Source organism: Pholis gunnellus (genome assembly GCF_910591455.1).
Source record: "Pholis gunnellus genome assembly, chromosome: 18".
In the NCBI taxonomy this organism is placed as follows: domain Eukaryota; kingdom Metazoa; phylum Chordata; class Actinopteri; order Perciformes; family Pholidae; genus Pholis; species Pholis gunnellus.
The window spans coordinates 13,730,141-13,756,979 of record NC_136545.1 but is presented as its reverse complement, the minus strand read 5'-3'; the positions used below and the strand labels follow the sequence as shown (position 1 = coordinate 13,756,979).

The 26,839-nt window shown below is 40.6% G+C and overlaps 1 protein-coding gene across 1 annotated transcript in view; it reads left to right on the top strand.

Annotated features, from left to right (window-relative positions):
• The window catches only part of astn2 (astrotactin 2), a gene marked incomplete at both ends in the record, with an annotated part of 222,466 nt that overhangs the window by 125,002 nt on the left and 70,625 nt on the right, over positions 1–26,839 (top strand). Inside the window, 3 exons of the mRNA XM_079179557.1 lie at positions 7,230–7,380; positions 19,553–19,719; positions 21,463–21,651. Of these exons, the coding sequence (XP_079035683.1) occupies positions 7,230–7,380; positions 19,553–19,719; positions 21,463–21,651 (507 nt within the window). The remainder of the gene's footprint in view (positions 1–7,229; positions 7,381–19,552; positions 19,720–21,462; positions 21,652–26,839) is intronic.

The window sequence follows — 26,839 nt, the reverse complement described above, 5'->3', positions numbered from 1 at the left end:
CGCTAAACTGTGCTCCAAGACTAGTATTGGTGTCGATAAGGAACTGTTAATAACCCTCAGTAGCAGCTGACACCCGGCACCGGTGATTAATGACCTCACTCACTGTGATCAAGTGAACCGTCAGAATGTGCCACTGTCAATAATACAATCCAACTGCAGGACGTTGACAGCAGGAAAACATTAAGTACATAAATCCCCTTCCTCTTACTCCAAATCTCCATCAAAACATGTTTTACAACTCAAAGTAGTGCTCTATCAGTTTTTATTTTAGCACTTAGGTTTACCTGCTTCTTTCACCAACTGGATTTTTTTCCTCAGCGATTACAGTAAGCTTAAAGAAAAATGCACTCTATTCAATGACGAAAGTGCTTGATGAGAGTCAGCATATTTGTAGGGAGCTGGAACAAGAGCATTAATCAAGTGCAGGGGCAGACCAATAACGGGCTCTGTAATCATGCTGGAGCAGCGCTCTAACTTTGGGCAGCGTCGCCCGGCCATTCATCATCTGGAGAAGCAAGAGGCAGGGAGGGAGATTAATAACAAGTGCATTAGTCAGTGTTTAGATGCAACCAATGGGCTTCTGGGTCAAGCAAAAGAGATGATCTTGATTGGAAAGAAACATTATTAGATGTAATTCTGTTGTTGATTTTGGATACAACTAATTTCCGTCTTATGGGAGTAGAGTTCTTTGCTCTATTATGGACCTTTGGGGTTGAGGCTCTGGTTAATTATACAATGAGACGCAAACTTCGCTGAATACTTTCAGGACTGTGCGCCAAGATTTAATATGTTGTGCAACATTATCTAAGAAACTTTCCAATATCCCCATTTTTTTAAATTTTCTTCAGCAGTCCCCCTTCTGGACAGCGTTCCAACAGGGATCTCGGGATTGATTGTTTTGTTCATCTTCGACTCACTATTCCCTCTATCCAGAAGAAGAGCCTGTTAGCATGCACCTCACAGCTGAGACAAACCATTATTTTTGTCTGCCTCACCTTCCCCACCATGTGTTTTCCTCTGAATTAAGGAGTCATTTGTCAATGCTTTGAGTGCCTGCCAGAAGGAACTGATGCACAGAATGCCATGTGTTGCCTGTCTAATTCAGAAAGAATTGAGTTGCCAAATAAAGAGAAGAAGAACAAGACATGGGAGACCGAGACAGAGAATTGATTTTTTTTAAGATTGTGGCACAATAACAATGTTCAGTGTAACAGTGCAATATTCCTTTGTGACGGCATTAAGCAAGAGGGCAACCCAGAGGCAGTTACTAAACCATAGCGAAGGAGGTTTGTGATCTACAAAGACATACAAAACAATATAAATCGTTTTTTAACATTAATATCAGTCTCAATTGGAAACCTGATTTGTGTGTAGGGAGCACCAAATCAGCTAGTGCGAGAGGAAAGTGGACAATAAAACCCACACCGGTGCTGACTTGTAATTTTCCACTACCCCTAAACAGAAGCATGGGTGCCGGATAATGGGGCAAACATACACATTTAAGATCCGTCTTGCTACTTTAGGCATATAAACCTGCAGCTACACCTCCCTAAATACTGCCTTTTAACGGTGGGATTAAATTCTGAAAATGTAATTGTCTTTTAATCACATATATGCACCATCTACTTTATAGCACATGCCAATTATGTTCGGGATGCTATACATTTACAACTGAACAGTACGTTTACAGTATGTATATATATATATATATATATATATATAAAGTAACTCAGCAGTTGAACAATGAAAAGAAAACATCTTTCAATATTCAGCGTGACTGTTGCTTCCTGTGTGAGTGTGGAGAGTGCATCCCACAGTTTGGCTGTTTATTGATCCTTTATTGATGCAGAGTGCCCTCCGAAGACACTTTAGGGATTTTGGGTCTAGTGGATCGGGATCAGTTTGAGAAAGGGCAAGTTTCCCAGACCTGTATGAAAAACAGATGCTGTAGAGATTACCCTCACAAACACTACAGTTTTTGATCCAAGATCATACAGTATACTGACTAAATCAACCCAAGTAGATAATTGGCCCAATCAGCAAGAGTGTTCCGATTATCGGTGACTCGTTGCTTTGCAACACTCTCGGTCTATATTAATTATTTAAACTAGGTGTCCTAAAAGCAAGTGTGAGTCAGACATTGCAGAATGGATTTGGTGCTTGCAACCTAAAGCTTGTCCCATTTTAAACACATTTTGTTGAATAAACATGCAATTCAGCTGATGTTGAGTCGTGTTTAGCTCCCACATCTCAGATTTAGGCGTATATTGTTTTGCAGCTGTGGGATTCTTGTGTGACCTGGGTTCACTGTGCGTGAGAGCTCACCAGCCATAGTTGCCTACCAACCAAAAACAATGGCATCTGCGCAAACAACAGTAATAGTTTTTCTCTCTGCATTACGCAGCCACATGATGGTGGTGACCCTCTCATCCACCGGGAGAAAGTCTAACTGTGCCAACAGCCAGCCACTGATTTGTCAGTAGTCCAACAACTGCCTGGCACGTCTCGCCAATGGACAATTCCTGAGTAGGAGAGTCCACCATCTATCAAGAAGTGTGGTGCCGTGTGCAGAGGTGAGCCCAACTCCCTTTTGTTGGTACCTCTCTCGACTCCACACACCGAGAACCAGGCACCTTCCCCAGAAAGTGATTCCATGTTCTCAGGGCAAGTTTCCATCGCCCAGGTCCACAATGAATACATCTGTTCCACCCCTGGCCTTTGCCCAGTAGGTATTGCACTGATCTCTACCTTTTGGCGTGCAGGATCCTTGGCTCTGGAACAGTTTACCAGCTTGATTGCCCCAATAAGTTAATCATTGGGTTTCAATGCGCTAGGGAAATGTGTTTCCCTTTTTTGCATGAAGTCAAACACATTGAATGTGGGCATCAGACTATGACAAGAGTGCAGCCTGTCCCCTGCGCTGTTTCTGATATTCATTAAGGCACAGCTAAGGTCTGTTCGGTAATGATAGGGCTGCATTTCCGTTTTATTTGGATAATGTTGGCTTCCAGCTTCATTGCTCCGTATCTGATCTCTGATCTCTGATGTACATTGGAGAGTTTATAGCTGAGTGTGACAATGCGACATATCAATATCCCGAAGTCTGATGCCTGTTGGCCATGAGCCTGAACCACCCAGGAGGAGAGAGCAGCAGTCTTTAATAGCAAATAAGTACCGTATTAGACCATGGTTATGAAAGGAGAGTGAAGACATGAGTTGATTTTCCAATCAGTCTGTGTCCGGACCACACACCTGAACATTGGTTACTGATCAAAAGAATTAGACTGAGAAAAAGAAGCTCAAAAATAATTTGGAGGTGTACGCCCACAGAAGACCAAACCTAGAGGTAGACCCAGGAATACTTCATCCGTCAGCCTGGCAACGGGAAAGCATTTAGAAAGTACTGGAATACACTATTGCCCAGAAGATTACATTCTAGGCTAATCCATTTTGTGATCGTAAACTGAGTAAAGGGATGTGTAATTCATTTAAATACTTTTATTCTGGCCTATGTTTAATGTAAATATTTGAAAAAAAGAGAAAGATAGTTCATTTTGGAATCCTAGTGGGAAAAATAAACCTTTACTCTACCAACTGTCAACGAAAATATGGGAAAACAAACTTTGCTGAAATGTTGGGGGTTTCAGTTCACATATCCTGTGGCTATCCTAATAATGCTAACCTAAACTGGGCTGAATAAATATAAGTGAATACATGAATATGAGATCCTCCAGCAGGCTGTGACTGGTTGACCACAAGGATAAGTTCCCACCCTGTTTATTAAAGGCTGTTTATTTGGCCTCAAGACAGGCATGCGTCGCTACAGTAGAGCTGCTCGTGTGTCCAGCAAAACTGCAAACTGTAATATATTGCAGAAAAAAGAAAGGTTTGAAAGGTTGCATTTCTGCATCAACCTTGAGTACTGGGAATTACTGGATGACATCAATACCACTCATGCATGATGGGTCCGCCATAACCACACCACCAGTTTCTATTAGGGACAGAAGAGGATGCTTAAATTATGATAACATATTTTACTATATTTAATCATATTCTTCAGTCTATTGTTTAAACCAAGGGGCTGTTATCTAATATGATTGAAATATTTTCATTTGATATATTGTTGATACGTCATGCTTCCGCTTGTGGTCAACAGACTAAAAGCATTGCAAAATATGATATTTTCCTTTTTTAGTTGATGTCATTCATATCCACATTGAATGAAAACTCAAATCAGATAGAAAGTAGGAATATTGGATTAGGTAGCATTTAACAACGCTTAGGTCAAATAGCCAAAGGGCTACCATATACTTTGACTACGATAAATAAACAAAACAAAGAACTCCTGATTCCATTAATCAAATGGATGACTATCCACATGTTGGCCTGATGGATTGATTTTCTTGACTCATTTGGTAGACATCTTTTATTTATATTCGGTGTGTGACATTGAGTGGTTTGCCATCAGCACAGCACTGTCGGGAGACGCTTGATTTTGCAAAGCCGACAGTACCTATGTGCCGTCTGTGAGCCCTAATACGCCTCCGCTCACGCAAGTAAGATGTGCCTATTAATAGCTGATGTGCCAAAAATCGAACATGGAAACTTAAAATATAGAATCTCTTGCTGAAAACAATGTGAGGTGTTAAAGAGCTTTCCAAATGCTGATCACACATGGGCAGACACTGAAAAAGAATAAAAACAGAAAGTCATTTTTAAATGAAAAGAGAGCTGTGTCTGCCCACATCTACCCACAATACATCCCTGCTTCTATTAATAATATTTGAATTTTAAAGGTTTTTTGTCAAAGCTGTGCACAGAGCATTCCTGCCTTTTCTAATGAATTTGAATACTTTGCCTTTCATCTTTCCCTTCAGCCAGTAACAAAGTTATTATACAATTCTTTTCATGCAAAAAACAATTGACAGTGAATACTGAGTGTGGCTTTGCCATCTTTGCTCATTGAAGAAACATCGCAAGATACACAACTTTGTAATGGTTTACATCCACTTTGAAGAGAGGTTACTTTTTCTACATTTGAATCAAACTAACCACAACATAAATATGTATATTAGTGGGTTCTGTGGCCTCGCACTACAGTACCATTGCCACATAAGCACCAAAGTTTATATAGAAAGAGACACACAAAAACAGTGACAGTGGCAATCCTCCAAAATCCTCTTTGCTCAGCAGGGCATCTGTCTTCACATCATCCAAGATCGTGTTGCTGTTTGTAGAGGCGAGTCACCATCACAGCACACTGTGGTCCCCGTGGTACCATTGCAAGAGACAGTGCTTTTGTTTCTTTGCAAAGAAAAACACAGGGGTTGCTTACCCCTTCGTTCAGTCTGACAGCAGGCATGCAGAGCTCAGTGTATGGGCATGGCTGAGCATGCTGAAGTAAGCACAGCAGCTGAGCTATACAGCAGTGGTCAAGCTGACATTTCTCAGAAGAAAGTATAACGATCCAGCATTTGGAAATGGCAGATTCCTCCTTTGTTTCTAATGATTTATTTCAAACAGAAATGGTCTCTGGCAGTGGCTGAGTGACAAACACAAACAAACACGCACACACACACACACACACACACATGCTGTACACAAGTCAATGGATCTCTTATTCTCAATCTGAACTAAAAACATGAATTTAATTATTTTCTCCACTTTGCTCCACTTTTTGTGGCTCCAAGGTTGGCAATGAAGGTCCGTCCAACACGTTGGTCTATAGACTGAAATGTATCAAACACTGTACATTATTTGTCCCCAGAAGATGAAGCCTACTGACTTTTGTAATCCCCTGACCTTCTCTACAGCTCTACCACAAGGTTGACATTTGCGTCTTTGAGTGAAATGTCTCAGCAACAATTGGATGGATTGCCAAATATATTGGCACACACAGTCATGTCCCTTCCAGGAGGAATTGCAATCACTTTGTTATTCCCCGGATTTTTCATCTCGGGCTAACAGCAGGTCATAATTTGAATGTGTCCAGTACTTTGGTTTATTGCTAAATCCCTGCAAAACTAATGATATTCCCATCAGCCTTAGCCATGCCTCGCGTTAGGCGATAATTGTAAATGTTAGCACACTAACACGTTCATCTAAGATGGTGCACGTCATAAACATTACCTGCTCAACATTGACATGTTAACATTGTCATTGCGAGCATGTTAGCATGCTGATGTTAGCATTTAGTTTAAGGCCCAAATACAGCCTCACAGAGCTGCTAGCGTGCCTGTAGACTCTTATTCTTCTTATGAATCCATTGTTAATTTCTATATAAATGAACAATAAATGTCATTTAAATAACGTTTTATTGTTATGGAAACCTAATTGCAGACACATCTAGCCCTCCATGGAATTTCACTAATGAAAAATGTCATTATAATGCTATCCTTTGTGTAAAAAAAAAAACGAGTCAAATAAAGAAGAAATGAGGAATACATTAATTTTACATCTGTTTGTGTTTGAATATGCATGCATTTGTCTGTGCTGTCTTTTTTTTTTTTTCTTGCTCTGCTGCTGTCTCCTTCAACATTGCCAGCGAGGGCGGGCCGTGATGCCTTGGCCTTGGATGAGTCCTGAGAGTTAGTCGATGCAGAGTGATGATTCCCTAGGCTCTCCATCACCACACCATGACAAACAAGTCCAATTAATACCAGCGCACCGATTAGTCCCAGACATGACCCACCATGAACCAGCGCGAACCCCTGCAGGCACATTCACTCCAGTGAAACTTTTACAACAGCTGCTTTAAAAACAATGCTGTGCGCCTGGTGCAGCACAACACAAGCCCTAGGGTACATCAGTTTTGAACTACTATTGGATTGGGTTTTGTAAGGCTCGCCTTTGTTCTGCCAGCCACAAAATGAAACTCAAGCTCACAGAGGATACCTGTCATGCTGATAAAGAATGCTTTGATGAATTCAATAACCGCTCTGTTATTGTCAGCGTTTGTACATTTTACAAAATACAACGCAAGGTTTCAAACATTGCAAGTAGTCGTTAATTGCAGCTGGAAAGGCACCAACACACCACAATGTTGTCACATTATGTAAAAGCATGTATAGCTTCTAAATGAGAGACGGCTTTTCCACGTGGTGAGGGATGTTCTCCTGCTCAAGCATTCGTTTCACTTGTCATTACTTCTGCCTCTATTGACACTGTGAAAACATATGAAAAGGTATTTTTCCTGTTTTTTTTAATCTTTTTGTTTTCTTCCGTTCCAGGGAAGAGGCCATGATGTCTACTTACTTTGAGACCGTAGAGGACCTGCTGGCGTCTTTTGGGCCGGTCCGAGACTGCTCCAAAGATAACGGTGGTTGCAAGAAGAACTTTAAGTGTGTGACCGACAGGCAGTTGGACTCATCCGGCTGCATGGTAAGTGCAAGCAGCGGCCTGCTTTTGTTTCTTAATAACATGCTGACATGAGCACTTTGCTGTAAATAGTAAGTGAGTAGTATAATTTATGGTTTCAATCAGGACTAATTACATAAACTGTATTCATGCAATGCCAGGGTTTAAAAAAAACGTTTATGTTTACCATTTAATAATTGGTTGGTTTAGATGTTGCTATTGGGAGTAAGGGGCTGTGTGTAGACATGCTTACTGATAAAAGACTTAGTAGTTACACTTTTCATCCATCAGCCTGCTGTCAGCTGAACTGCCGCTGAGCTGTAGCTAACTAGCTAGCGGAGCTCCGAGGGTGTTGACAACCGATTTCAGTGGCACAGCAGACTATAGACACACGAGTAATGCAGGATTCGAGCCTTTAGTCTGGCTTGCAGCACGGGAGCTACAGATATGCTGTCTGGGCATGCTGGCACTCAAGCTTGTCACGTTCCATGTGCTGTAGGGAAGACTGCACACCCAAAGTTTCCCAAAGGTTTCGGGCACATTCGAAAATTGAGGAATCGGAATAAGGAGACCCATAACAATAGCCAATCGCCTGAACAGTTAATGAAACAAACAACAAATGAAGCCTGCCAACCTATAATGATTAAGCTGTTAAATAATGATCAGTGCTTCTGCTGCTCAGTAGTTAATGCTGGACTTTGCAGCTAAAAGACTGATTAAGTATTGGATGTATTCTGAAATTCATTCATTTACATAATCACCTCGTTTTTTAATGTTTCTTTCCCAAGATAATGCCACTCATTAAATTTGCCTGCCATCTGCTACAGCCTAATATGGCGTTTGTGATATTTGCAAGCAATCTATAACATTTGATGTGCCATAAATAGTATGCTTGGGTGTTACCGTGGACTCCTTAGTTTATGTATGGACACTACGGTTACAAGCGGGTATGACTCGCGCTGCTGTGGTGCGTGCCCCTGTATTCATTGTACACAGCCTTCTGACAGCATGATACTGTCTGCTTTAGTCTGGTTAAGGTTTGTGTGGCATTGTTACAGTTAGAATTTAGGGAAAAGACAGAAATTGCCCTTAGAAAAAACAAAGGTGTACGAGTTCTCTGTGATGACAATAATGGGGCTCTCATTCATAAATAGGAACTAGTCCAGTGACAACAGCACCAGTGATGACATAATTTGTAATATGCTTCTTATTGTGCGTGTTTAATATACAGGATTTATTGATAGAGATCCTCCTTTATTCATAAACCTTAGTTTGATTTTAGATGTGACATTGTAAACAGCAGTGCAATAAAGCTTTTCTCCTGGCATATTTACAAGTACAGGGTGACTGGAAACTTCAGATGCGAGGCTTTTGACAGCATGGGGCGGGCCTGGGTTGTAAAGTAATTAAATTGATGAGCCATCTCAATTGCTGGAGGACGGTTGCCTGCTCATTAAGAGCTTAGACAGGGCTATAAATTGACTGGTCTTTTCGTTGTTTGTGTCTACCAAAGACAAACACTGATAAGGCAATTGTCCTGTTTTTTTCCTCTCTTTTTCCTTATCTTTTAACTGAAATAAAGAAAGGGCTCTACTCTACCAAACCTTCTGTTTACAATATTCATGAAAACCGTGCTGGCCTGACACTTATCCCAAATGATGCTTAGCATTCCCGACACTGTGGTCCAAAGCTAATAGACTTTGTAACTGGATACCTGTGTAGCGCTTGTAACATTTTCAGCACTTTCTGTACAGATGAAGTTTTTTCTGCACAGGCCCTCTGCAACTCATCCCCCACAAATTACTTCCCACTGTGTTACCATGCCAACTCGTCCATATTAATAAACCTGACTCATAGTCCCCATCTTTCATCAAAAGCAAGACAATTTCCACCCTTGACATATTTAGTAGCTTGTGGCTGTTATTTATGACTAAGATACGTCTTTGTCTACATATAGTGGTAATTGCCTCTTGCCCCAAACCTGTTGACAGTATGTTTACCATTCTGTTACTGATAATATGACAGCACCTTATAATAACCCTAGGTCTCTGCAGTTGTTTGCGAGTTCCTCTTATGTGTCAACCGAGCACCTCGACATGGATCATTTATTAATATTATGCATGAACAGCGATGGTACACTGTGTCACTCCAACGAATGTCTTGCATCTAATGCCTTGTTCTATTTCGTGTCATTGTATAGGTTGCAACGCTTTAGTCTATTTTCCCAGTAAAGAAGTACTTTTCTCACTTTGTGAATGCAACATTTTAATGTTGGAATATTTGAATTAATGATTATGTCCAATGACATTCTTTTTGTGCCATCATACTAAAATGCTGCGTCTAATTTAACTCATTCTACAGTATCATTTATTCAAACTCAAAATATATCACATGGGGGTTTGTTGTATTACTGTAAATACAAGTGTAGTCATGCTAGCATTTCGACATGATTTACATGGTGTGAAATATGTATCTGTAAAATAATTATAATGACATATGTAACACTGGTCCCAACCATGTTTTATGTATTTCCGCAGTGGTAGTAGCATTTGTATTTCATACAGGAGACAGGAGAAATTGAACAGGAAGTCTCTTTATTAGACCCAGAGGTGGAAAGTAGCAGAGTGTGTGTATAAAATATGAATGAGTATATGCTAATAAGCATTGGATTGTTTATCAGACTCTATTCCAAGCCCCTGGACATATTGAATTAAAGGTTTGTACACGCACGTGTAAGCGAACTGGCGTGGACTCCACACTATTTATTTTGTTCTCTTCGCTGACCATTAGCGCAGGCTAAAGCATGTCAAAGAAAAGACAGGAATCAGCACATTCAATAATGTAGAAGTAAAGGAGACACAGAGATAATACATACCCACTTAACAGTCAGTATGGAAAAGATTTAGTTTCAACTCGCACTTTCAGAAAGTATAAATGTTAGTTGAAATATGACTCTTAAATGATTTCGAACAGTCTCACACCTCCGTGTGCCGCTGATTAATACGCAGACAAAAAGACTGACAAAGCCTTCTAGTCTTCAAAGATTAACTCCGAGGATCACAGACACCGTGGTATTATTTTATTTTCTGACTCTTTTGGGTTCGGGTTATTTTGAACACCCCTGTCAGAGTGGGTGCTAACACAGAGCAGAGACATGCCACACGGAGGGCTTAAAAATCCATTATCAGAGTCAGTCCCTCAAGGCTTTCTGCCGCTCTTAAGACAGTTGAAAGGCATTTGCAATGAATTATATTTTAGTCCGAGCCAGTGCTGAAGTTTTGGAGACATTGCTTATTACATTGTGTGTGTGTGTTCCCTTTCTTGCTGTGCTGCTGAGCCGTAGAAGATGACAGGTGGTTTATTCTTGCGCTCGGTAACCTCAGTTTATAAAAACAGCTGTTGTCAGTGCAAGTTAGCGATTGCAGGCAGGTAATGCTTTTGTATCGGCGCCTTCCTTTTTTCATCACTTGGCTCATCAACCACCAGTTGGTCATATTATACATTACAGTCGCTATGTGCTGGGTAAAGCTGTTTGTTGTTGTATGCTGTTATCATTACAGCATGCGCTGCTGTTTTCCACAATCATTCGCTTACTTTTTTTTTCTCCCTGTGTGAAATGGATAGGAATTCATGTACATGTGTATGAGAGAGGAGGATAATATATTATATTTAGTGACATATGAGTAGACATAGTAGTCTCACTGAAATTATGATATTTTAAAAAGACACAATAAAATGTACAGTAATATAAGACGACAGACAAACCAGTATTAGAAGTGGAAGTTATTACGATGTTAGATTATTATGTTGGAAAATCTTTATTTTATAAATTATATTTTTTTCTGTTGCTGTAAGGAACATTTTAAAACATGTGGCACCACAGTTTTAAAAAAAAAAATTTCTATGATGTGACATTATTTTTTTTTCTCAAGCAGAGCCTTATTGTTGGCTTAGAGATGCATGATAATGCCCAATACAATTCCCCTTTGTTGCGGAAAAATATACCAGACAATTCTCCGTGCAGATTCAAATGCCCGACATTATAGGAGTGTGATGTGTATCTCAACACACACCCAGCAGGAGAACCCTAACTTTCCATTTCTTTGCTAAATCTATCCTTCTATTGCTAAAGAAAGAGAACAACTTGACAGTAGGTTACCATAGTTATTACACTACATGAAGTATTTCTTCCACGAATCCATCTTGATCAAAAATATGCTTGAAACTGGAGTTAAACTTGTATTTGATCGTGTTGCACCGAACACAGTATAGCGGGGTACTTCATCGGGCAGATGTGGGGTTGTGTGAACCGCAACAAGCATTTACCCGGTGGTGTGGAATGAATGGTCAACTTCTCGTTGAACCTGTGGTCAATGTACCGTATCATCCACTGTGTTTGTGTGAGAAAGGGGTATTACTGATGCACTCTGTGAACTCCCCCGAGGCTGCTTGGTGAAGTTCAAAACTCTGTAAACATGGCTTTTCCTGGTTGCCTGTTAGCTTGCCAATTTTTAAAAGTTTGAGTTTGACAACTGCAATATGTTGTGGTTTCTGTGCTTTACGTAAATGGAAGAATGTTTGTCTTGATGGCACACTATTGTATTCAGCTACAATATCTGTCTTCCTAATGGACGTACACAGAGGCTGAGCAGATGGTGGGATATTAGTGCCATATCTTTCATCAGTCGATGTCTCTGTTGGGACATCTCCGTTACAGTTGTTTGGATGCAGGTTTGGCAAAGATGACATTTATAACTTCAACCATCATCCCAAAGTTTAATTTTGGCCCGTCAAACTCCAGTGGTTTATAAGAGTTTAGAGAAAACAGATACCGCTGTTTCCAATCTCATTTGAAGGCGCTTGTCTAGTGTCCCAGTATGCAAGAGTTTATTAAAATGTGTTGCACACTCCAAAAGTCAGGAATTAAATGATGAGTTGTCAGTGTGGAGCCAGATTTCTGCTTGGTTGCTTCTGGTTTGCATAAAGAGTCAGCAGGGAGGAAAAATGGCAACTCCACCCAAACAAAAGTTGTGTGCAAAGCCTCATCCCCTAAGCCCTCTACCCACCAGCCCCTGTATCCCCCCCCACAACCCTGTGTTCCTGACAACTCTGCGTCATGACTCCCCCCCCCACTGCTCCGCTTCACAGCTCAGTTTACCTCATTACCATTGAATTTCAACGATTTATGGTTTAAAGCAAATTATAATAATTCTTTCATCTTTTCACTCTTGACACCCGTTGGTTAAATTCCGGATCAAGTGTGTCACTTAGTGTAACACAAACATGCACATAACACTGCTACAGCCAAGGGTGGGAGAACGAGATCTGTGTAACATGGAGTACAGTTCAGTCAGAGGCCTTGAGAAGGAGTTAACAAGTAACAGTACAAATAAAACACATAGTATTCAGTAGATTACTTTCATCTAAACTATTGTCACTGATTATTCAAGAGAGCATGGCTGAGAGTGAGCAACATCAGTGAACAACTGAAGGGGACACTCACTTATGCGGGATCCAATATTTAATATTTCATTTGACAAGGTTCATTTTTGTATCTGAATCAATTGCATTCAATTCAACCTGGCTCCAAACCCAAGCAAATGTTAAATTGAATAAGAAAGAGTATTAAATCACGCAGGCTTTATTCCCAAGTAACAGATACTCAGAGCAAGATTAGTATTTCCATTTCCTCTCCCTTCTAATAATTCAACAGACGTAGGTGGACTACTTTTTGACATGCGATGCAGATAATATCTGTTTTTCTATGTGGCATGATTGAGATATCGCCTGTTGCAGTAAATTGTTGTATGTTGGTCATATTTATGCAATAACCTTCAGTAAAATCTGCATTTATAGATCTGTCTCTATCTCTCTTAAAGACCATGAACCCACATGTATTGAATTTATGTATTAAAATGATCAAATCCATTCATCCAAGTTCCACTTTTACATGTGACAACACTCCTAAAACAAGTGTTTGTATTGTCTGTATTTGCTTTCCTGACATAAGCAAACATAACTCCTCATTAACAAACCATGTCGCTGTTGTCTTCGTCTTCAAAGGAAGCTCGTAACAGCAGCTCTTAAATGCCGTTGGCGATCAAGCTGAGCTGAGAGCGCCAGAGTCTGGTGGTGTCTCAGAACAAAGCTATCCTTCACTCTCATAGGGGGTTGCATAGTCATCTGTTATGTTGTCACTGCTGAAGAAAGGTGGTGGAGCGATAGAGACAACATGGCCTTTTTAGATACAGTCAGTCCCCACAGCGTGCAGAAAATAATCCGGATCAGCTGATTAGCACAGAAATGCAGATTTTCACTGTACAGACGTGTGAAGATGAGTGCTGAAGATTAAGTCGTCCCGTAAGAGAGTAAAGCCTTTGTGACATAGACCAAAGCAATATGGATTTATGTATATATGTATCCAGATATACTGTATGTTTGCATATGTAAAAAAAAACATTTGCACATAAAAAAATAAATAAAAATAAGCAAATCAAACATCAAGCTAAATCTATTTTAAATAGCAGTATTTGTTTGCCTTTTGGGCAACGCCATTCCCAATAGATGAGAAGTAACGGTTTTCTCACTGAAGATTAAGTATGAAGTATGAATTCACATGGATTTAAGAAACAACAGAACAAACAGCTGGGTTTAGACTTCTTATTTCTCACTGGGGGGACTGCATTGCACTCTCACAAGTTTTTTGCTCTTGCAGCAATAAAACTGTTTGCTAAAATAGGTTAAATTGGGCACGAGTTGGAGCTGCAGGGCATGCATCTCTGTCACCTCTAAACCAGATTACGCTGTCAAATATGCTTTTACAGTATTTGATTCCCCTCCCATCTGTCAGTGTGATTTAGAGCTGTGCTGTTTCTGAGACTTTTTATTTTTTTGTTATGCGTGTTGTCTTGGGAAACAGTCAGCGCACATCTTCCTTATATTGTTTTCTTATTATCTCAGTTTTATCACTGGAAAGATTCCTTCTAGTCTTTACACTTTACAGCATTTCCCCGGCCATGTTCTGTTGTTAATTCTAAATACTGCAGTGGGACTGTTCAGTGTAGACGTCCTTGATCAATGACTGTTCACACTTCTCTCACTTTCTTTTATCTCTCTGAAATGTGTAATGGCCACTAAGTACAGACATCTGTGCATCGTAATTTTGACAAGATCATTAAGAGACAGAGTTCTCAATAGATATTGCTCCGTTCCTGATTAAAGCTGAGGGCAGTAATGGGTAATTAGGAAAATGAATAGCATTCATTCAGAATGTGTGAACTTTAATTTGTAAGGGTGATCTATGTGCAGTATATAATGTGTAAGAAGATGTATGTGTAGTTGTACTATTCCTTGCATACTTACTTTTTTTCCATTGTTCCTTAATGTCTTCAAACCTGCTTTGTCTTTTGAACCCCATATAGAGGAATGAAATGCCATCGCTCCGGTGCTTAATGGTGTCATAAAACTCTCATCTGTTTTTGCCCCCCCGGAGAATACGTACACATTCAACCCTTGGTGTTAATATGTAAAGCAGATATACAGGTGTGAAAGAGAGCAAATGTAAACATCCAATCCATCAGTTTGTATCTAATAGTTGAAGCTATAAATGATGATTGAATTTGCAAATTTGTAAGCACACAAACGCACAGCAACACTTGGGTCTAATGCATCCTGTTGCCACTTCTTTATAATGATTTAATTTATTCAATATAAAGTCGTTACTCAATTGCCCCGAATTTAATGTTTTTTTAATGTGTTTTCAATCAATTACAGCAACAAGGTCTCAGTCAATGAAGTTGTTCTCTGTGTTGCCGTCACAGAATCGCTACAGAAGACCTGACTGAAAGAGTCTCCCTTGCCCCTCTCCCCAGCCCTTGGTGTCTTTGGAGAGTGGCCCGGGCAGAGAGAACGGGTAGCTAGTGGCCAGTGCTAATGGCTAACCTTGAGTCCTTTTCGTTCAACCTAGGAGTGACGCATGACAGTTGTGAATTACAGGCAGCTATTCCCACTGCTCTGCCTCAGTGTGATGAATGGCTCCAATCTCGTTCTGGTGAGGAAGTTAGCATTACATTCATGAGATACGGTGAATGGATCTGAGACGGCAGAGCTTTCCCATTGAATGTTGAACATACTGGACTTCTGTCCAGTACACATGTGTGATCAATGCACAATGTTTTGCTGCTCGTCCATCTTTTTTAAGTGTTTGGCTGAAGATCAAATGTGCGATTGCTTAGTTTTGTATGTAAAATGTCTCCAGCCCAGAGAGCGCTGATGTAACCGTATTTCCAGATTAATTTGTAGCCTATGTGGGAAAACTGCATTCATTCAGTCTTATAAGATTGTGATCTTAATACGATAACAACATCTTGCAATTAGTAAAAGGCTAATTACGAGAAATACATCTTATAATTAGAAGACAATTGCCCCTTGATTACTGTTCGTTAAGTCATTACTGGTGATGGATTGTAAATCATGCTAGTGATCATCAAATATTCTTTGGGTAAAGTCATAAAGTTAGCCCCCCCCCCCCCCCCCCCCCCCCATATTGGTAATATGAATGTTGAGGGAACAACCTTGAGGTGAGAATGAGTCTATGAATTAAAGGCTGACATGAGTGTGAGGGTCTTCCAAATATCAAAACGCATGACCCTCAGCCCATCTACCTGTTCCCTCTTTAGTTTGTTCCCTTCCTGCATTCAATTCGTACGCTTGATGTTTTTGGCAAAAGCCTCGACAGGTGTGGAGCAGCTGCTGCTCAGAAGGCATTCAAGGCTTTGGAGGTTTCACGTTTAGCAGTGGTGTGCTTTCATGTTTGTATTTGCTGATGAGATGACCCAAAACTTTGGAGAAAGCATGACGGAGCATGCAACACGTTTCAGGCACCCAGTAACCGATTTGTATCAAGTCCAGAGCGTTTCCTACAATATATCTGGCAAACGAGCTTTGTCACAGTATTCATAATGTTATAAAATAGTTTATTTTTCCTGTGTTGAATGGACCTGGCACTGGACCTGGCACTGGAACTAGTGTTTATTAGAACTGACATTCAGGCAAGTATCCTTATTTTTCTTGTCCTGGCCTCGGTAAAATATTCATGCTTCTCTCTCACATTGGTAAACTCGGACTCCATCCTCTATGTTTCTCAGTTTGCTTCGTCTAACTTCTTACTTGATTTCCCTCTTAATTTTCCTGTCCTGCTTTACATAACGATTATAGAAACCCACCAAATGATGCCTTTAATCGCTTCCCTGACCCATGGTTTATTACAAAGGAAAACCGTGTTTACTGCTGATCTCGGGGAACTAGCAGAGCAAGATTTATTGACATTCAAGATCCGTTAGTTGGATTCTTTTGTTACAAGGGCATTTTGAAGCCTGTCCAGCCTACAGATTTGTCATGTCTTTTGGCACAGTCTAGTGTGAGTGGTGGTCCAACTGCAGAGCCTTTATTTCAGTGCTGTCTCTGACATGTGACATGGGCTGATAAAACTATTAACCACTGACCATAACTCACACAGTAAAAATGCTGGGGGATACGGTGACATAGACTGCAGATATTGACAATCTGCTTATATAAAGCCAGCAGCAGATTAAGTGTGGCAAAAGCCACCTCTAGGTAGGAGTCTCTCTCTACAGGATGTCAGTCAGCCAGTATTCCATTAATACCAGGACATATGCCTTCTTATAACTGGAATATCTGAATGAAGTTGCACGGCAGCTGGATTCTCGTGAGGTTGCGAGATCACGTGCGAATCGTGCAAACAAATATCGCAGGAAAATCCCTCTTTTCAGGCTTCAAGTAATGCGTTTTGGTCCGGTCCGCCAGAGCACGGACCAATCAAAGCGACCTGTGTGGGGCTACTGGCAGCTACGAGTCGGATTGAGATCTGAGGGCAGTATTATACAAAGAGCAAGAGAAATGCTTCTTCTAGAGCTGAACTGATTTTTTTTATAGCACAGAAAATAAGAAAAAGTGACTTACTTGATAAACAGTCCGAACATTAAGCAATGGCCTACTTTATTTCTGTAAATACGCCAACGCCTACTAGACAACATTTTGTGTCATCATGCCTCACACACCTCCAATCAATCCCACACAGGCACACACAGAACACGAGGAGTCTCAGATGAGTCAGAGCGGCCGTCAGTGAAAATGGTGAACAGTGCTCTGCAAACTGTGAAATATAACGGAGTCTGTCACAGTCTTCGTTTTAAACCAACAGCAGCGTTCCATCAACACATAAAAATGACACATTTTTGTGGCTGATGTTTGAGAGTGTAAATTGAATGTTTAAAAACCCCATAAACTATTCAAATATGATCATTTTTACAGTGAATATAAACTGTTAATAGTAGCAGCCTGTAAACAAGTGAATAATACGTTAGTGCTGTTTTCCATCATTGGATGTCTGATTCAGTGGGATAGAATATATATCGTCACACAGAAATCACACATTACCAACAAACTGTGAATCTTGGATGCTACTGCAAGGGAAGAGATTTCATTTGAAAGCTTCTGGAAGTGGCACACTGCTTCTCTGTACACAGTTCTCTGCACCACCAACACTTGAACACATCTTCTAGATGTAATTGTTTCATACTCGGGCCTCTCGTTAGATGTTGGTAAACCGGCACAAAAGGCAAAAACGCTGCAGAGCATTTCTTATGTAGCCTTGTTATGAATATTCAGCCGACGGTCTGAGGTTGTCCAGTAGTGCATTACCACATGTGATGGCTAGCTTCTCTTTATTTAGAGATCCTCTGACAGTAAAGCAATACCTATAATATCACACTGACACACAATAAAGAAATATAATAAAACCACTAAATGAGTATTATGAAGCGTTGAGCAAAACTCGTTGCTCTTGTCAGTGTCGATAAAATATCCTTGATCATATCGTTATAGGTTGAGTGTGTTGTATATAACTGGTTTAGTTAAATATATATATCTTTGAATATAAAATAATAAAAGCACTGTTAAAAATGATAGAATAAATATAAAATATCATGTCATGATGAACATAATCCTAATGAAAAAGAAAGACCATGGCTTACTAAAGCAACAATTCAAAACAACACATCAATGGAGTATTTAAAACACTTTTTCATTCCGTAAGTCGCTAAAGCATATGCTAATTGCTTATAAGGATAATGCATAAATATGATCATTATATGAAATGATAAACAGCATTTTGCCTGCCTCTAACACATCCGCTGAGCCAGCAGGAAAGTGCATCAAGTGTAACCTCTTTGTTTTGTTTGCGTAACGATCTTGTGTGTATGTCTGAGATGGATATTGCAAGACCAATCATGAACCGTAAGCTATTAAGTCTGCGAGAAATTAATGGTTAGTAAAATTCCTTTTCTGATGGAGTCCAGCGTTGTCATAGAATGCATCTGCTGCTGTTGCATTTCTGCTTAATTTGAATTTCTTATGCTGCACTAAATACAATTCAAACGCAATGCTCATGTTAAAGTAGCCAATCTAAAGATATTGGACCCAGTGTTGCCTTTCAGATTTCTGTCCAGGTTTTTGTTTTCTCAGGTCATTTGTTTTGTGTGGAAGTTGCTGGTAGAACTGAATGATGAAAAACTAAAACTCTAACAAAATGTCCACCTGTGATATCAGTAACTTACTCCTTGCTCACAGACAATGCGTCATTTGCAATAATAATATATTGTGCACTTACATTTGGGTATCTTCAGTGGCTACCAACCCACAAACTGTGAAATAAGACAACCCAGTCTTTCCCACTTGTCAGTGTGGAGTCTCCCCACGAGCGCATAACACATGTGGTTTTGTTTCTAACATGAAAGAAACAAATACAGACCTCAAGTAGTGAGATGAGCTGTAAGTATGAGTCCAAGCTGCCTGTTTGCATCTTTATATCTTTATTTACAAAAATACCTCAAACCAGGCTTGTGTCTCCTATCAAATAAAATAGTTGCCATCTTTCATTCTTCTATCTTTGAATTCCTAAATATCTGGCTGCCTAAATTCTCCTCTCTCATGTTTCCCGTGATCTCGCTATCTTTGCCTCCTCGGCGCCGCCTCATCCTGATTAAAATGCACACGCTGACCTCTGCGCCTTGCTCTCTTCTACTCTCTCCCTAATTTATGCCTTTCCTCCTCACCCTGTCTCCACATCTCCCTCCCATCACCATCTCCTTCTTTCTCTGTCTCTCCTTTCTTGCAGTGTCCTGAGGGGCTGAGGCCAATGAAGGATGGCTCAGGTTGCTATGACTACTCTAGGGGCATTGACTGCACGGATGGCTTCAATGGAGGCTGTGAACAGCTGTGTCTCCAGCAGCTTGTGCCCCTTGAAGATGACCCCAGTTCCAGCAACGTACTCATGTTTTGTGGGTGAGAATAACCAACAGTAAATAAATTGGAAGGTGTCTGCAGGGTGGATATAAAGCTTCCTCTTGAAATGGGCTTTGTGAGTAATATTTTCGTGATATTAAGAAACTGTTCCTCCGGCAAATGACCCACATGAAGGAAATGAGATATGCAAATGTGAAATAACCAGTGTGTAATCACCAAATGATTATATGTCACCATATGTGATGAAAGATATTAGCCCAAGATTACATATAAGGAAGTATTGTTTTCTATTGATGTTTTACAATATCAATTAGTCCACGAGTCACAATTTATATTGTATTCAGAGTTGGCAAGCTTTTAGAAATCTTTTCATATGAACATGTATCCAGTTTAAACGAGCTTGACTGGTCCAAGGTGCATCGGTGATTAAACCTGAATCAATGAACCACGCCGACTTTACTTCCCGCATATTATTGAGTGATACATTCACTGTAAAAACGCCCTCTTCCTTAACCCCACGCATGTTCCACTGAGCTGATAGACTCAGCTTTTTGTGCACCTTCCCTAGAACTAGGTTGCGTCACATGGAATAGTAATCTCCAGGGAGTTACCATTGGGGGGGAAAAAAAGGTTATACTGTGGCCATGAAGCTTGGCATTCCAACAGTTCGCAGTTTTTTTTTCTTCCAATGTGTGGGAAGAAATCATGTTCCACACCATTATACCAACAAACCTTTTATCCTGTATACACCAAGCGGGATGGATCACTGGGTTCAGGCTGTTTGTGCCTTGTCCGTCAGTGGAATTTCACAGCGGAAAGCTTCTTAGCAAGACTGCAACAGGTTTTCTATTTTCTCTCTCTCTCATCGCATCCGTCATCTTTGTCGAGATTTCTACTAATAAGACTTTACAGTAGAACAATCCAGTGGTATGGGTCAAGCCGTGACTGAATGTACTGTGATATAATTACACGGCATGGTCAGTCTTCTTCCGTTGGTAGAGCAAACTTTTGGTCTTAAAAGAAAAGGCTTTGCCTTCATGCAACGGGAAGACGCTGTTGCATTTTCCTGACAGTATTGACAAAAACAGCACAGACCTCTTTCCCACTGAGGCGCTGAGACCTGATCAGCTGCAGCAGCCCAAACTTCAGCAACAGTCAACAGCAGCAGATACTCTACCTTGTCTGTACGGGAGGATTGGGCCGATAAACGGACGAGATATGATCATTTGTGACTGATTCTGCCTCGTTGGATTGTGTTTCCAGCAGAGTGCTGGTGTCCACATGTTTAGAATGATAATGGCAAGTTCACTGCTTTTGATAATGCAAAATACATTTTGGCCAAAGCTCACAACAATAAAAGCCAGATTGTTTAAAAAAAAAAAGTACCGACCTTGCTTTTGCACAGTCTGGACATATATTGGATACAACCGCTAGCGTTTACATCTCGCTGGTTGGGTGCCTTCCATTGATCGGTGGCAAGTGAGGTACAGATGGCAGGACGGCCTAAGAAGAGGGCTAAGATATTGGCGTGGTCGTTTTTTTGTTCCTGAATTGGTAGTTTGTAAATTGAAGTAGTAAAATGGAAACATCTATGTAGCGGTTCCTACAGTGTCAGTCTCCCACATCTCTTGGGATTTTTATTTTGCTGTTTCATCAACCTGCAACATTTGTACCACAACTCATCTTCTAGTGTTCCTGCCATTTGTATCCTTTCACCTCAAGTGTATAGAGTGTCACATGTATTATTGTACATTGCATTGACAGCTCTTCCCTCCTCCTTAGGTGTGTGCAGGAGTACAAACTGGCAGGGAATGGGCGATCTTGCCTCTTGCTGTCAGACAACTGTGAGGGACCAAAATGCCCAAGGCAGGATGTCCACTTCAATGACACCCTGTTTGGTGAGATGCTACACGGATACAACAACAAAACCCAGCAAGTCAACTTGGGACAGATATTCCAGATGACCTTCCGGTAACTAGTGTACAAGTACACACATTCACACTTGCACAATGATCTACATGTTCCTAATGTTACCGTCTAAACAACATATTGCTCTTTCCTTTCCTTTAATCTGATGTAGATGTTTGTCTTATCTTATGAACGCGTTTTCTTTCTATTCTTTTGTCTTTTTTTCTCAACTTTGAAAAGCATTATTTAATTGTTTCTGCTGGTGTAGATTACACGGACAATCTTCCTTTGAGACCTGTTTGTTTCACATCTTAACTGTTAACGTCTTTCCTGCGTCTCCAGAGAAACACCATCAGGAGTACCGGTCGTCTTTTGTCAGTTTTGGGTTGTAGGAAAGTATAGAAAGGCTTGTGAGCTCAGCGGAGAATCAGTAGTCAGGGTTGGCTGACGGGATGCCGCATCTGTGTTTGCACAGGTGTGTGTGAGTGTGTGTGTGTGTGTGTGTGTGTGCATGTGTGCGTGTGTGTGAGAGGGAGAGTGAGAAGGGGATGAGAAAGTGATGGTTGAGTGAGGATTGAGACTTATCCCATTGCAGTTCTCCCTAAACTGTCAGCCCCCTGAAAACCTGGCTCACTCTGATAAGTCACATGCTGTTTGTGGTGAAATGCTCCTGTAATCACAGAGAGATGATGAGGGTTTATCTATGCACAAACAGTGCACACACAAAAACACACTCAGCCTATATCTGGCTTTCTCTGTGACTGTCTTTCATTTGCTCACAAACGCACACACACACACACACAGACTATCTACACCGTTTGTCAAGTAACCATGAAATGCTTTTCATCTGTTCTGCCCTACGGGTCACAATAGTTGTGCTTGGCTAAACATAAGTCCTTGGGGTCCTTTTGTAACATATATTGTTGTAATTTCAGATTTCTACAGCATACGTGGCACACTGAATGCAACTTACATCGCAACAGAGAACAAGTTAACATTTTCATAAATTTGTGTTTCTGATGATAAAAGAAAATTATATAAGATACAGATGGATTTTATTTGAATTTGTGTATTCAAAGGAACTATTCAAAAAGGATTGTGAGTGATTAAGATCACTCTTTGGATCCGTTGGAAAGCTGCTTTTGTGAAGTCTTCTCTCATAAATGTTCTATAATTCAGGTACAGTAATTCCCCCATAGTTCCTTAAAGTAGCATTTAGTGTTGAAAAGTGCATGAAAAAGGCAACTCTGCCTTCATAGTATTTCATTCTTAATATGAATGTCTGTCAGTTGAAGCAGTTCTAGATGACATTGAGTTGAGTCTATTTACTAGTACACAATTATGTCTGCATCTGTCCTTGAAGGTGCCTGTGGACACTACGTAGGAGGCAAGCGCCTGGCTGCTGCTCGTATGGAGTTGTTTTTTAAAAGATCGCCAATAAACACAAATCATTCTCATAGAATAAAATAGTATTTGCATGAGACGGCAGCACAAATGTGTTTTTCCATGCATTAGAGAGATTTCAACCTAGCAAACCTTTACAGCACCTCTCTGACTTGACTTTGTATGGGTGTGTACTGAAATACCGCATGTTGCAAGGTGGGACACTTTGATCACCAAAAGAGCTATGAGCTTTAGGGAGCTTTAGAAGCCATCTTAAAATAATTGACTGACACGTCTACAGCCTAATATGGGAAAGGACTAAGAGCATCATGTTCCCCAAAGGTTCAAGAGGCTAAACCAATTGGGGACTACCCTTTAATACTCCAAACAGGCCACAGTTTGACAGACGAAACAAAATCACAGTTTGAGTATTTTGAAACAAAGGGAAGATGACAGTCTTGATCCATTTGCCCTAAAACAGTGGAAAGCCCAGTGGGTCTTCTGCCTCCCGAATTCGGCTCTACGCACTGGTTTACATCAAACTACGGCCAGTAAAGGGATTTGCACTCAAGCTCAAGGGCTCCAGTGGGATAATATACACATGACATGTTGAAACTAGTCAAACACCTTGGCAGCCCTGAGACACACTTAAACAAACAATGAAAGATCTGAGCATCTTTATATGGGTGGAAATGTACATAGACATTGCACACTGAAAAAAATAAGAAATACATCAGGTCGTAAAATGTAGCGGAGAAAGTCATCAGCGCTTAACTTTTCAATTTTTAGCATTCAAGGGATTGGCCCACTTTGTTCCAGCCTGGGAACTGTATGGTGAGGTTCACACCCAGCATCTCTTCAGTCCCATCCACATGTTGCCAACTCCCTTCTCCCTCTGCTGCTCCATTCACAGTTCCAAACATGCACGTGGAAACATTTAAATAGTGGCTCTATTGACAGACTCTAATGACGTTGTGTATCACAACTCAAAAGATGCCATTTTGGTGGTTAGATTGGTTATAGATCCCCAATCTACATGAAAATGCTGTGATCCTGACTTTGTCTGGCTTTGTAAATTGGTCAGGCATTGTGGGTATTTATCTTCCGCAGAAGGTAAATCAGTGCTGCTGCCTCTCATCTGTTTTTGTGTGGTGCACTTACACTCTGTCTGCTGCATGATTTCTGTATAATACAGCTGACAAACTACATTTTCTCTCCGCCACCTCAACTTCTATTTTATTACACCTGTGCAATTTGCACCTGTTCCATGAAGCAGGAAACATTTCCATGCTAATTGCGAGACGCATACTTCATCGCACTTATCGTGTTCCCTGCAGATGGAGGCACAGTGCACTGATTACATGCAGATGACAGACGAAGTGCACTTCCCGCTGGATGTTCCTCTTCAGATAAATAAATGTCTGTAGGTGCAGAGAGCATCTGAAACAGAAAAGGGCATTTATGCTGTCTGACTTACTGTACACAGATCAGCAGTTATTGCAGAGGGGTATAGGAAAACAAAAGACGTTATTCTCTGAATCCATGATTAAACTAAATGTCAAATTGGGAAGAGAAGAAAAAAAAATAACTTCACTAGAAGGTATTTTGTATGCATCGCCCTTCTGTTTCCATCTCTATATTATAGGCCGGATCAAATTTATTTCACTTAACATTTTGAAAGTCACATTTTCCCTGAGCTATTCATCACTCTAAGTCTAACCAGACAAGCTAAGCACACCGGAGTATTATACTTGACTCCCAGCGCCTCTAATTAAACATGTGTATTACTGCATGTCATCGCTCCAAAGTGCCCACTCTGCTTTTCAATTCCACTCTGTCTTTTGTCCAAAGAACAGTAGCTTTGTCCTCTGAATGACTTGCTCCCATAAGATTCCACATCACCCTCGTTATATTCATACATTTTATATGTGTATAGCAATATGTTACAGTTATTATTCTCATCATTTTCTCTCTGTTCCTCCATGCCGTCTTTGATATGCAGATGCAACTCTTATCCCACAGCCCCGCATTCCTTTAATTCTCTCACCTCCACTGTCTACTGATTCCTTCTCTCTATCACTCACACACACACACACACACACACGAGTCCCCTGAGCCAGCAGCTCAAAGTGAAATATTAGATGATTAAGATGAATTGTATGATTTGAGTCACAGCATCACAGGTAGTGTTTCAATATCAAATATTACCTGTGATGTATGACTGTATTGCATACATTGTGTTGTAAGTTGATCTCACTTTGCTCGGCCTCTTGAAGCAGAACAGGAATTCATTTTTTGAAATTGCTATTATGAAATTACCAAATAATGCAATGTTATGCAAGCATGCGCTTTATGTGATAAAGTTCCATGTGTTAATGTGAACGTTACGGCTGAGAAACATTCCATTACACTGTGATTGCAATGTCGCCATGTAAAGATATGAAAAGAGAGTCCACCCAACAGAGAGCGTATGTGTAGTTTCCCTGAACTGACAGTGGATGCAGGCTAATTACAAGCTATCCTTTTTTGTCTTTTTGACAGCACTTTATATCCTTCAGATATTTAAAAGCATACCGGCCTCTACATCCATTATCAAATCAGTTTGATGAAAAAAACATCACGTTTCTCCTACAACCCCCTCATCCTCTTTCTTTACAGTCAGTGATCAATTTAGTCCGCTGTGCTCTTGTATGTACAAGTAATAACATATTGCCAATCATGGAAGCATGTAAATACACACACACACACACACTCACACCAAATGAATAGAGAGTAAAGGATGTGGGTGTGTGAAGGGTAGTAGGGTTGTGATAATTGCCATCCATCAGTCCTGAAGAGGACATATTTAGTCCTGTCAAATGAATTACCGCACACACACACACACACACACACACACATACATACAGCACATATATGGCATGCACTATATGAGGAATTAAATTGAGACTTTGGAAAATATCAGACAGGCAGCATTCAATGACACATTCAGTACATTGACACACTGATGCACTCGAGTCGTGCTTATCAATTCCACTACCCGAGTGGAGGACAAAATACAAAAGGCTCGTTCCTCCCAGGCCTGGCCAATTTTAAAGTGCCCATAGCAGCGGTCTTTCGACCTGATCTGATACAAGGTCTTTGGAAAAACCCATCTGAATCAGACATGCATAAATTATCCTTTTTTTTTCTTTTAAAGGGGACCTGATCCAAAGAGACCAAACAATAATGAATCCTGAACATATCCTAACAAACACTCACAGCGGCGTGTTACACCACCACCTAACAAGCTGTCGCGGTTGGAAATAGTACCAATACATATCATCTTTCCGTGCACTTCTCTGCTCACACTCTCTGTCTCACCTTGAGAAACACGTTCTTTTCCTGCAATTACCACATGATCACAGCTGACAGCAAGTCTGCTTGCATCCACTTCGATATCCGACACATTGGCAAAGGGACCTGAGACCAGCTGCAATAGCACAGTCCCTGCCCAGACTCGATAATTGATATTAATTATCATTGTGTTCCTATCTAACACTCTCTAAATTTAAAAGAAAAATTGAAATAACTTGCTCAGGATAAGTATTTTATCACACGCATCTTCCTGAGTAATCAGTCCTTTTTTGAATCAAGCTGACACGTTTATCTATTGATAGACAGGCACTTGTACTGAGATGTTCCCTTCCCTTCAAACAGATGCACGGCAAGACTGCGCCACATTGAACGATTGTTAGAAGTTTGGGTTGTGACACATGAGAGGCCGAGGGTGAGAAGGAGAAAGAAAAAGAAGCGTCACCTGCTTTGTGGAGGTGACGCTGCCACCGTTGTCACTCTTGACACCGAAGACACTTTTCGCACAAAGGAAAAG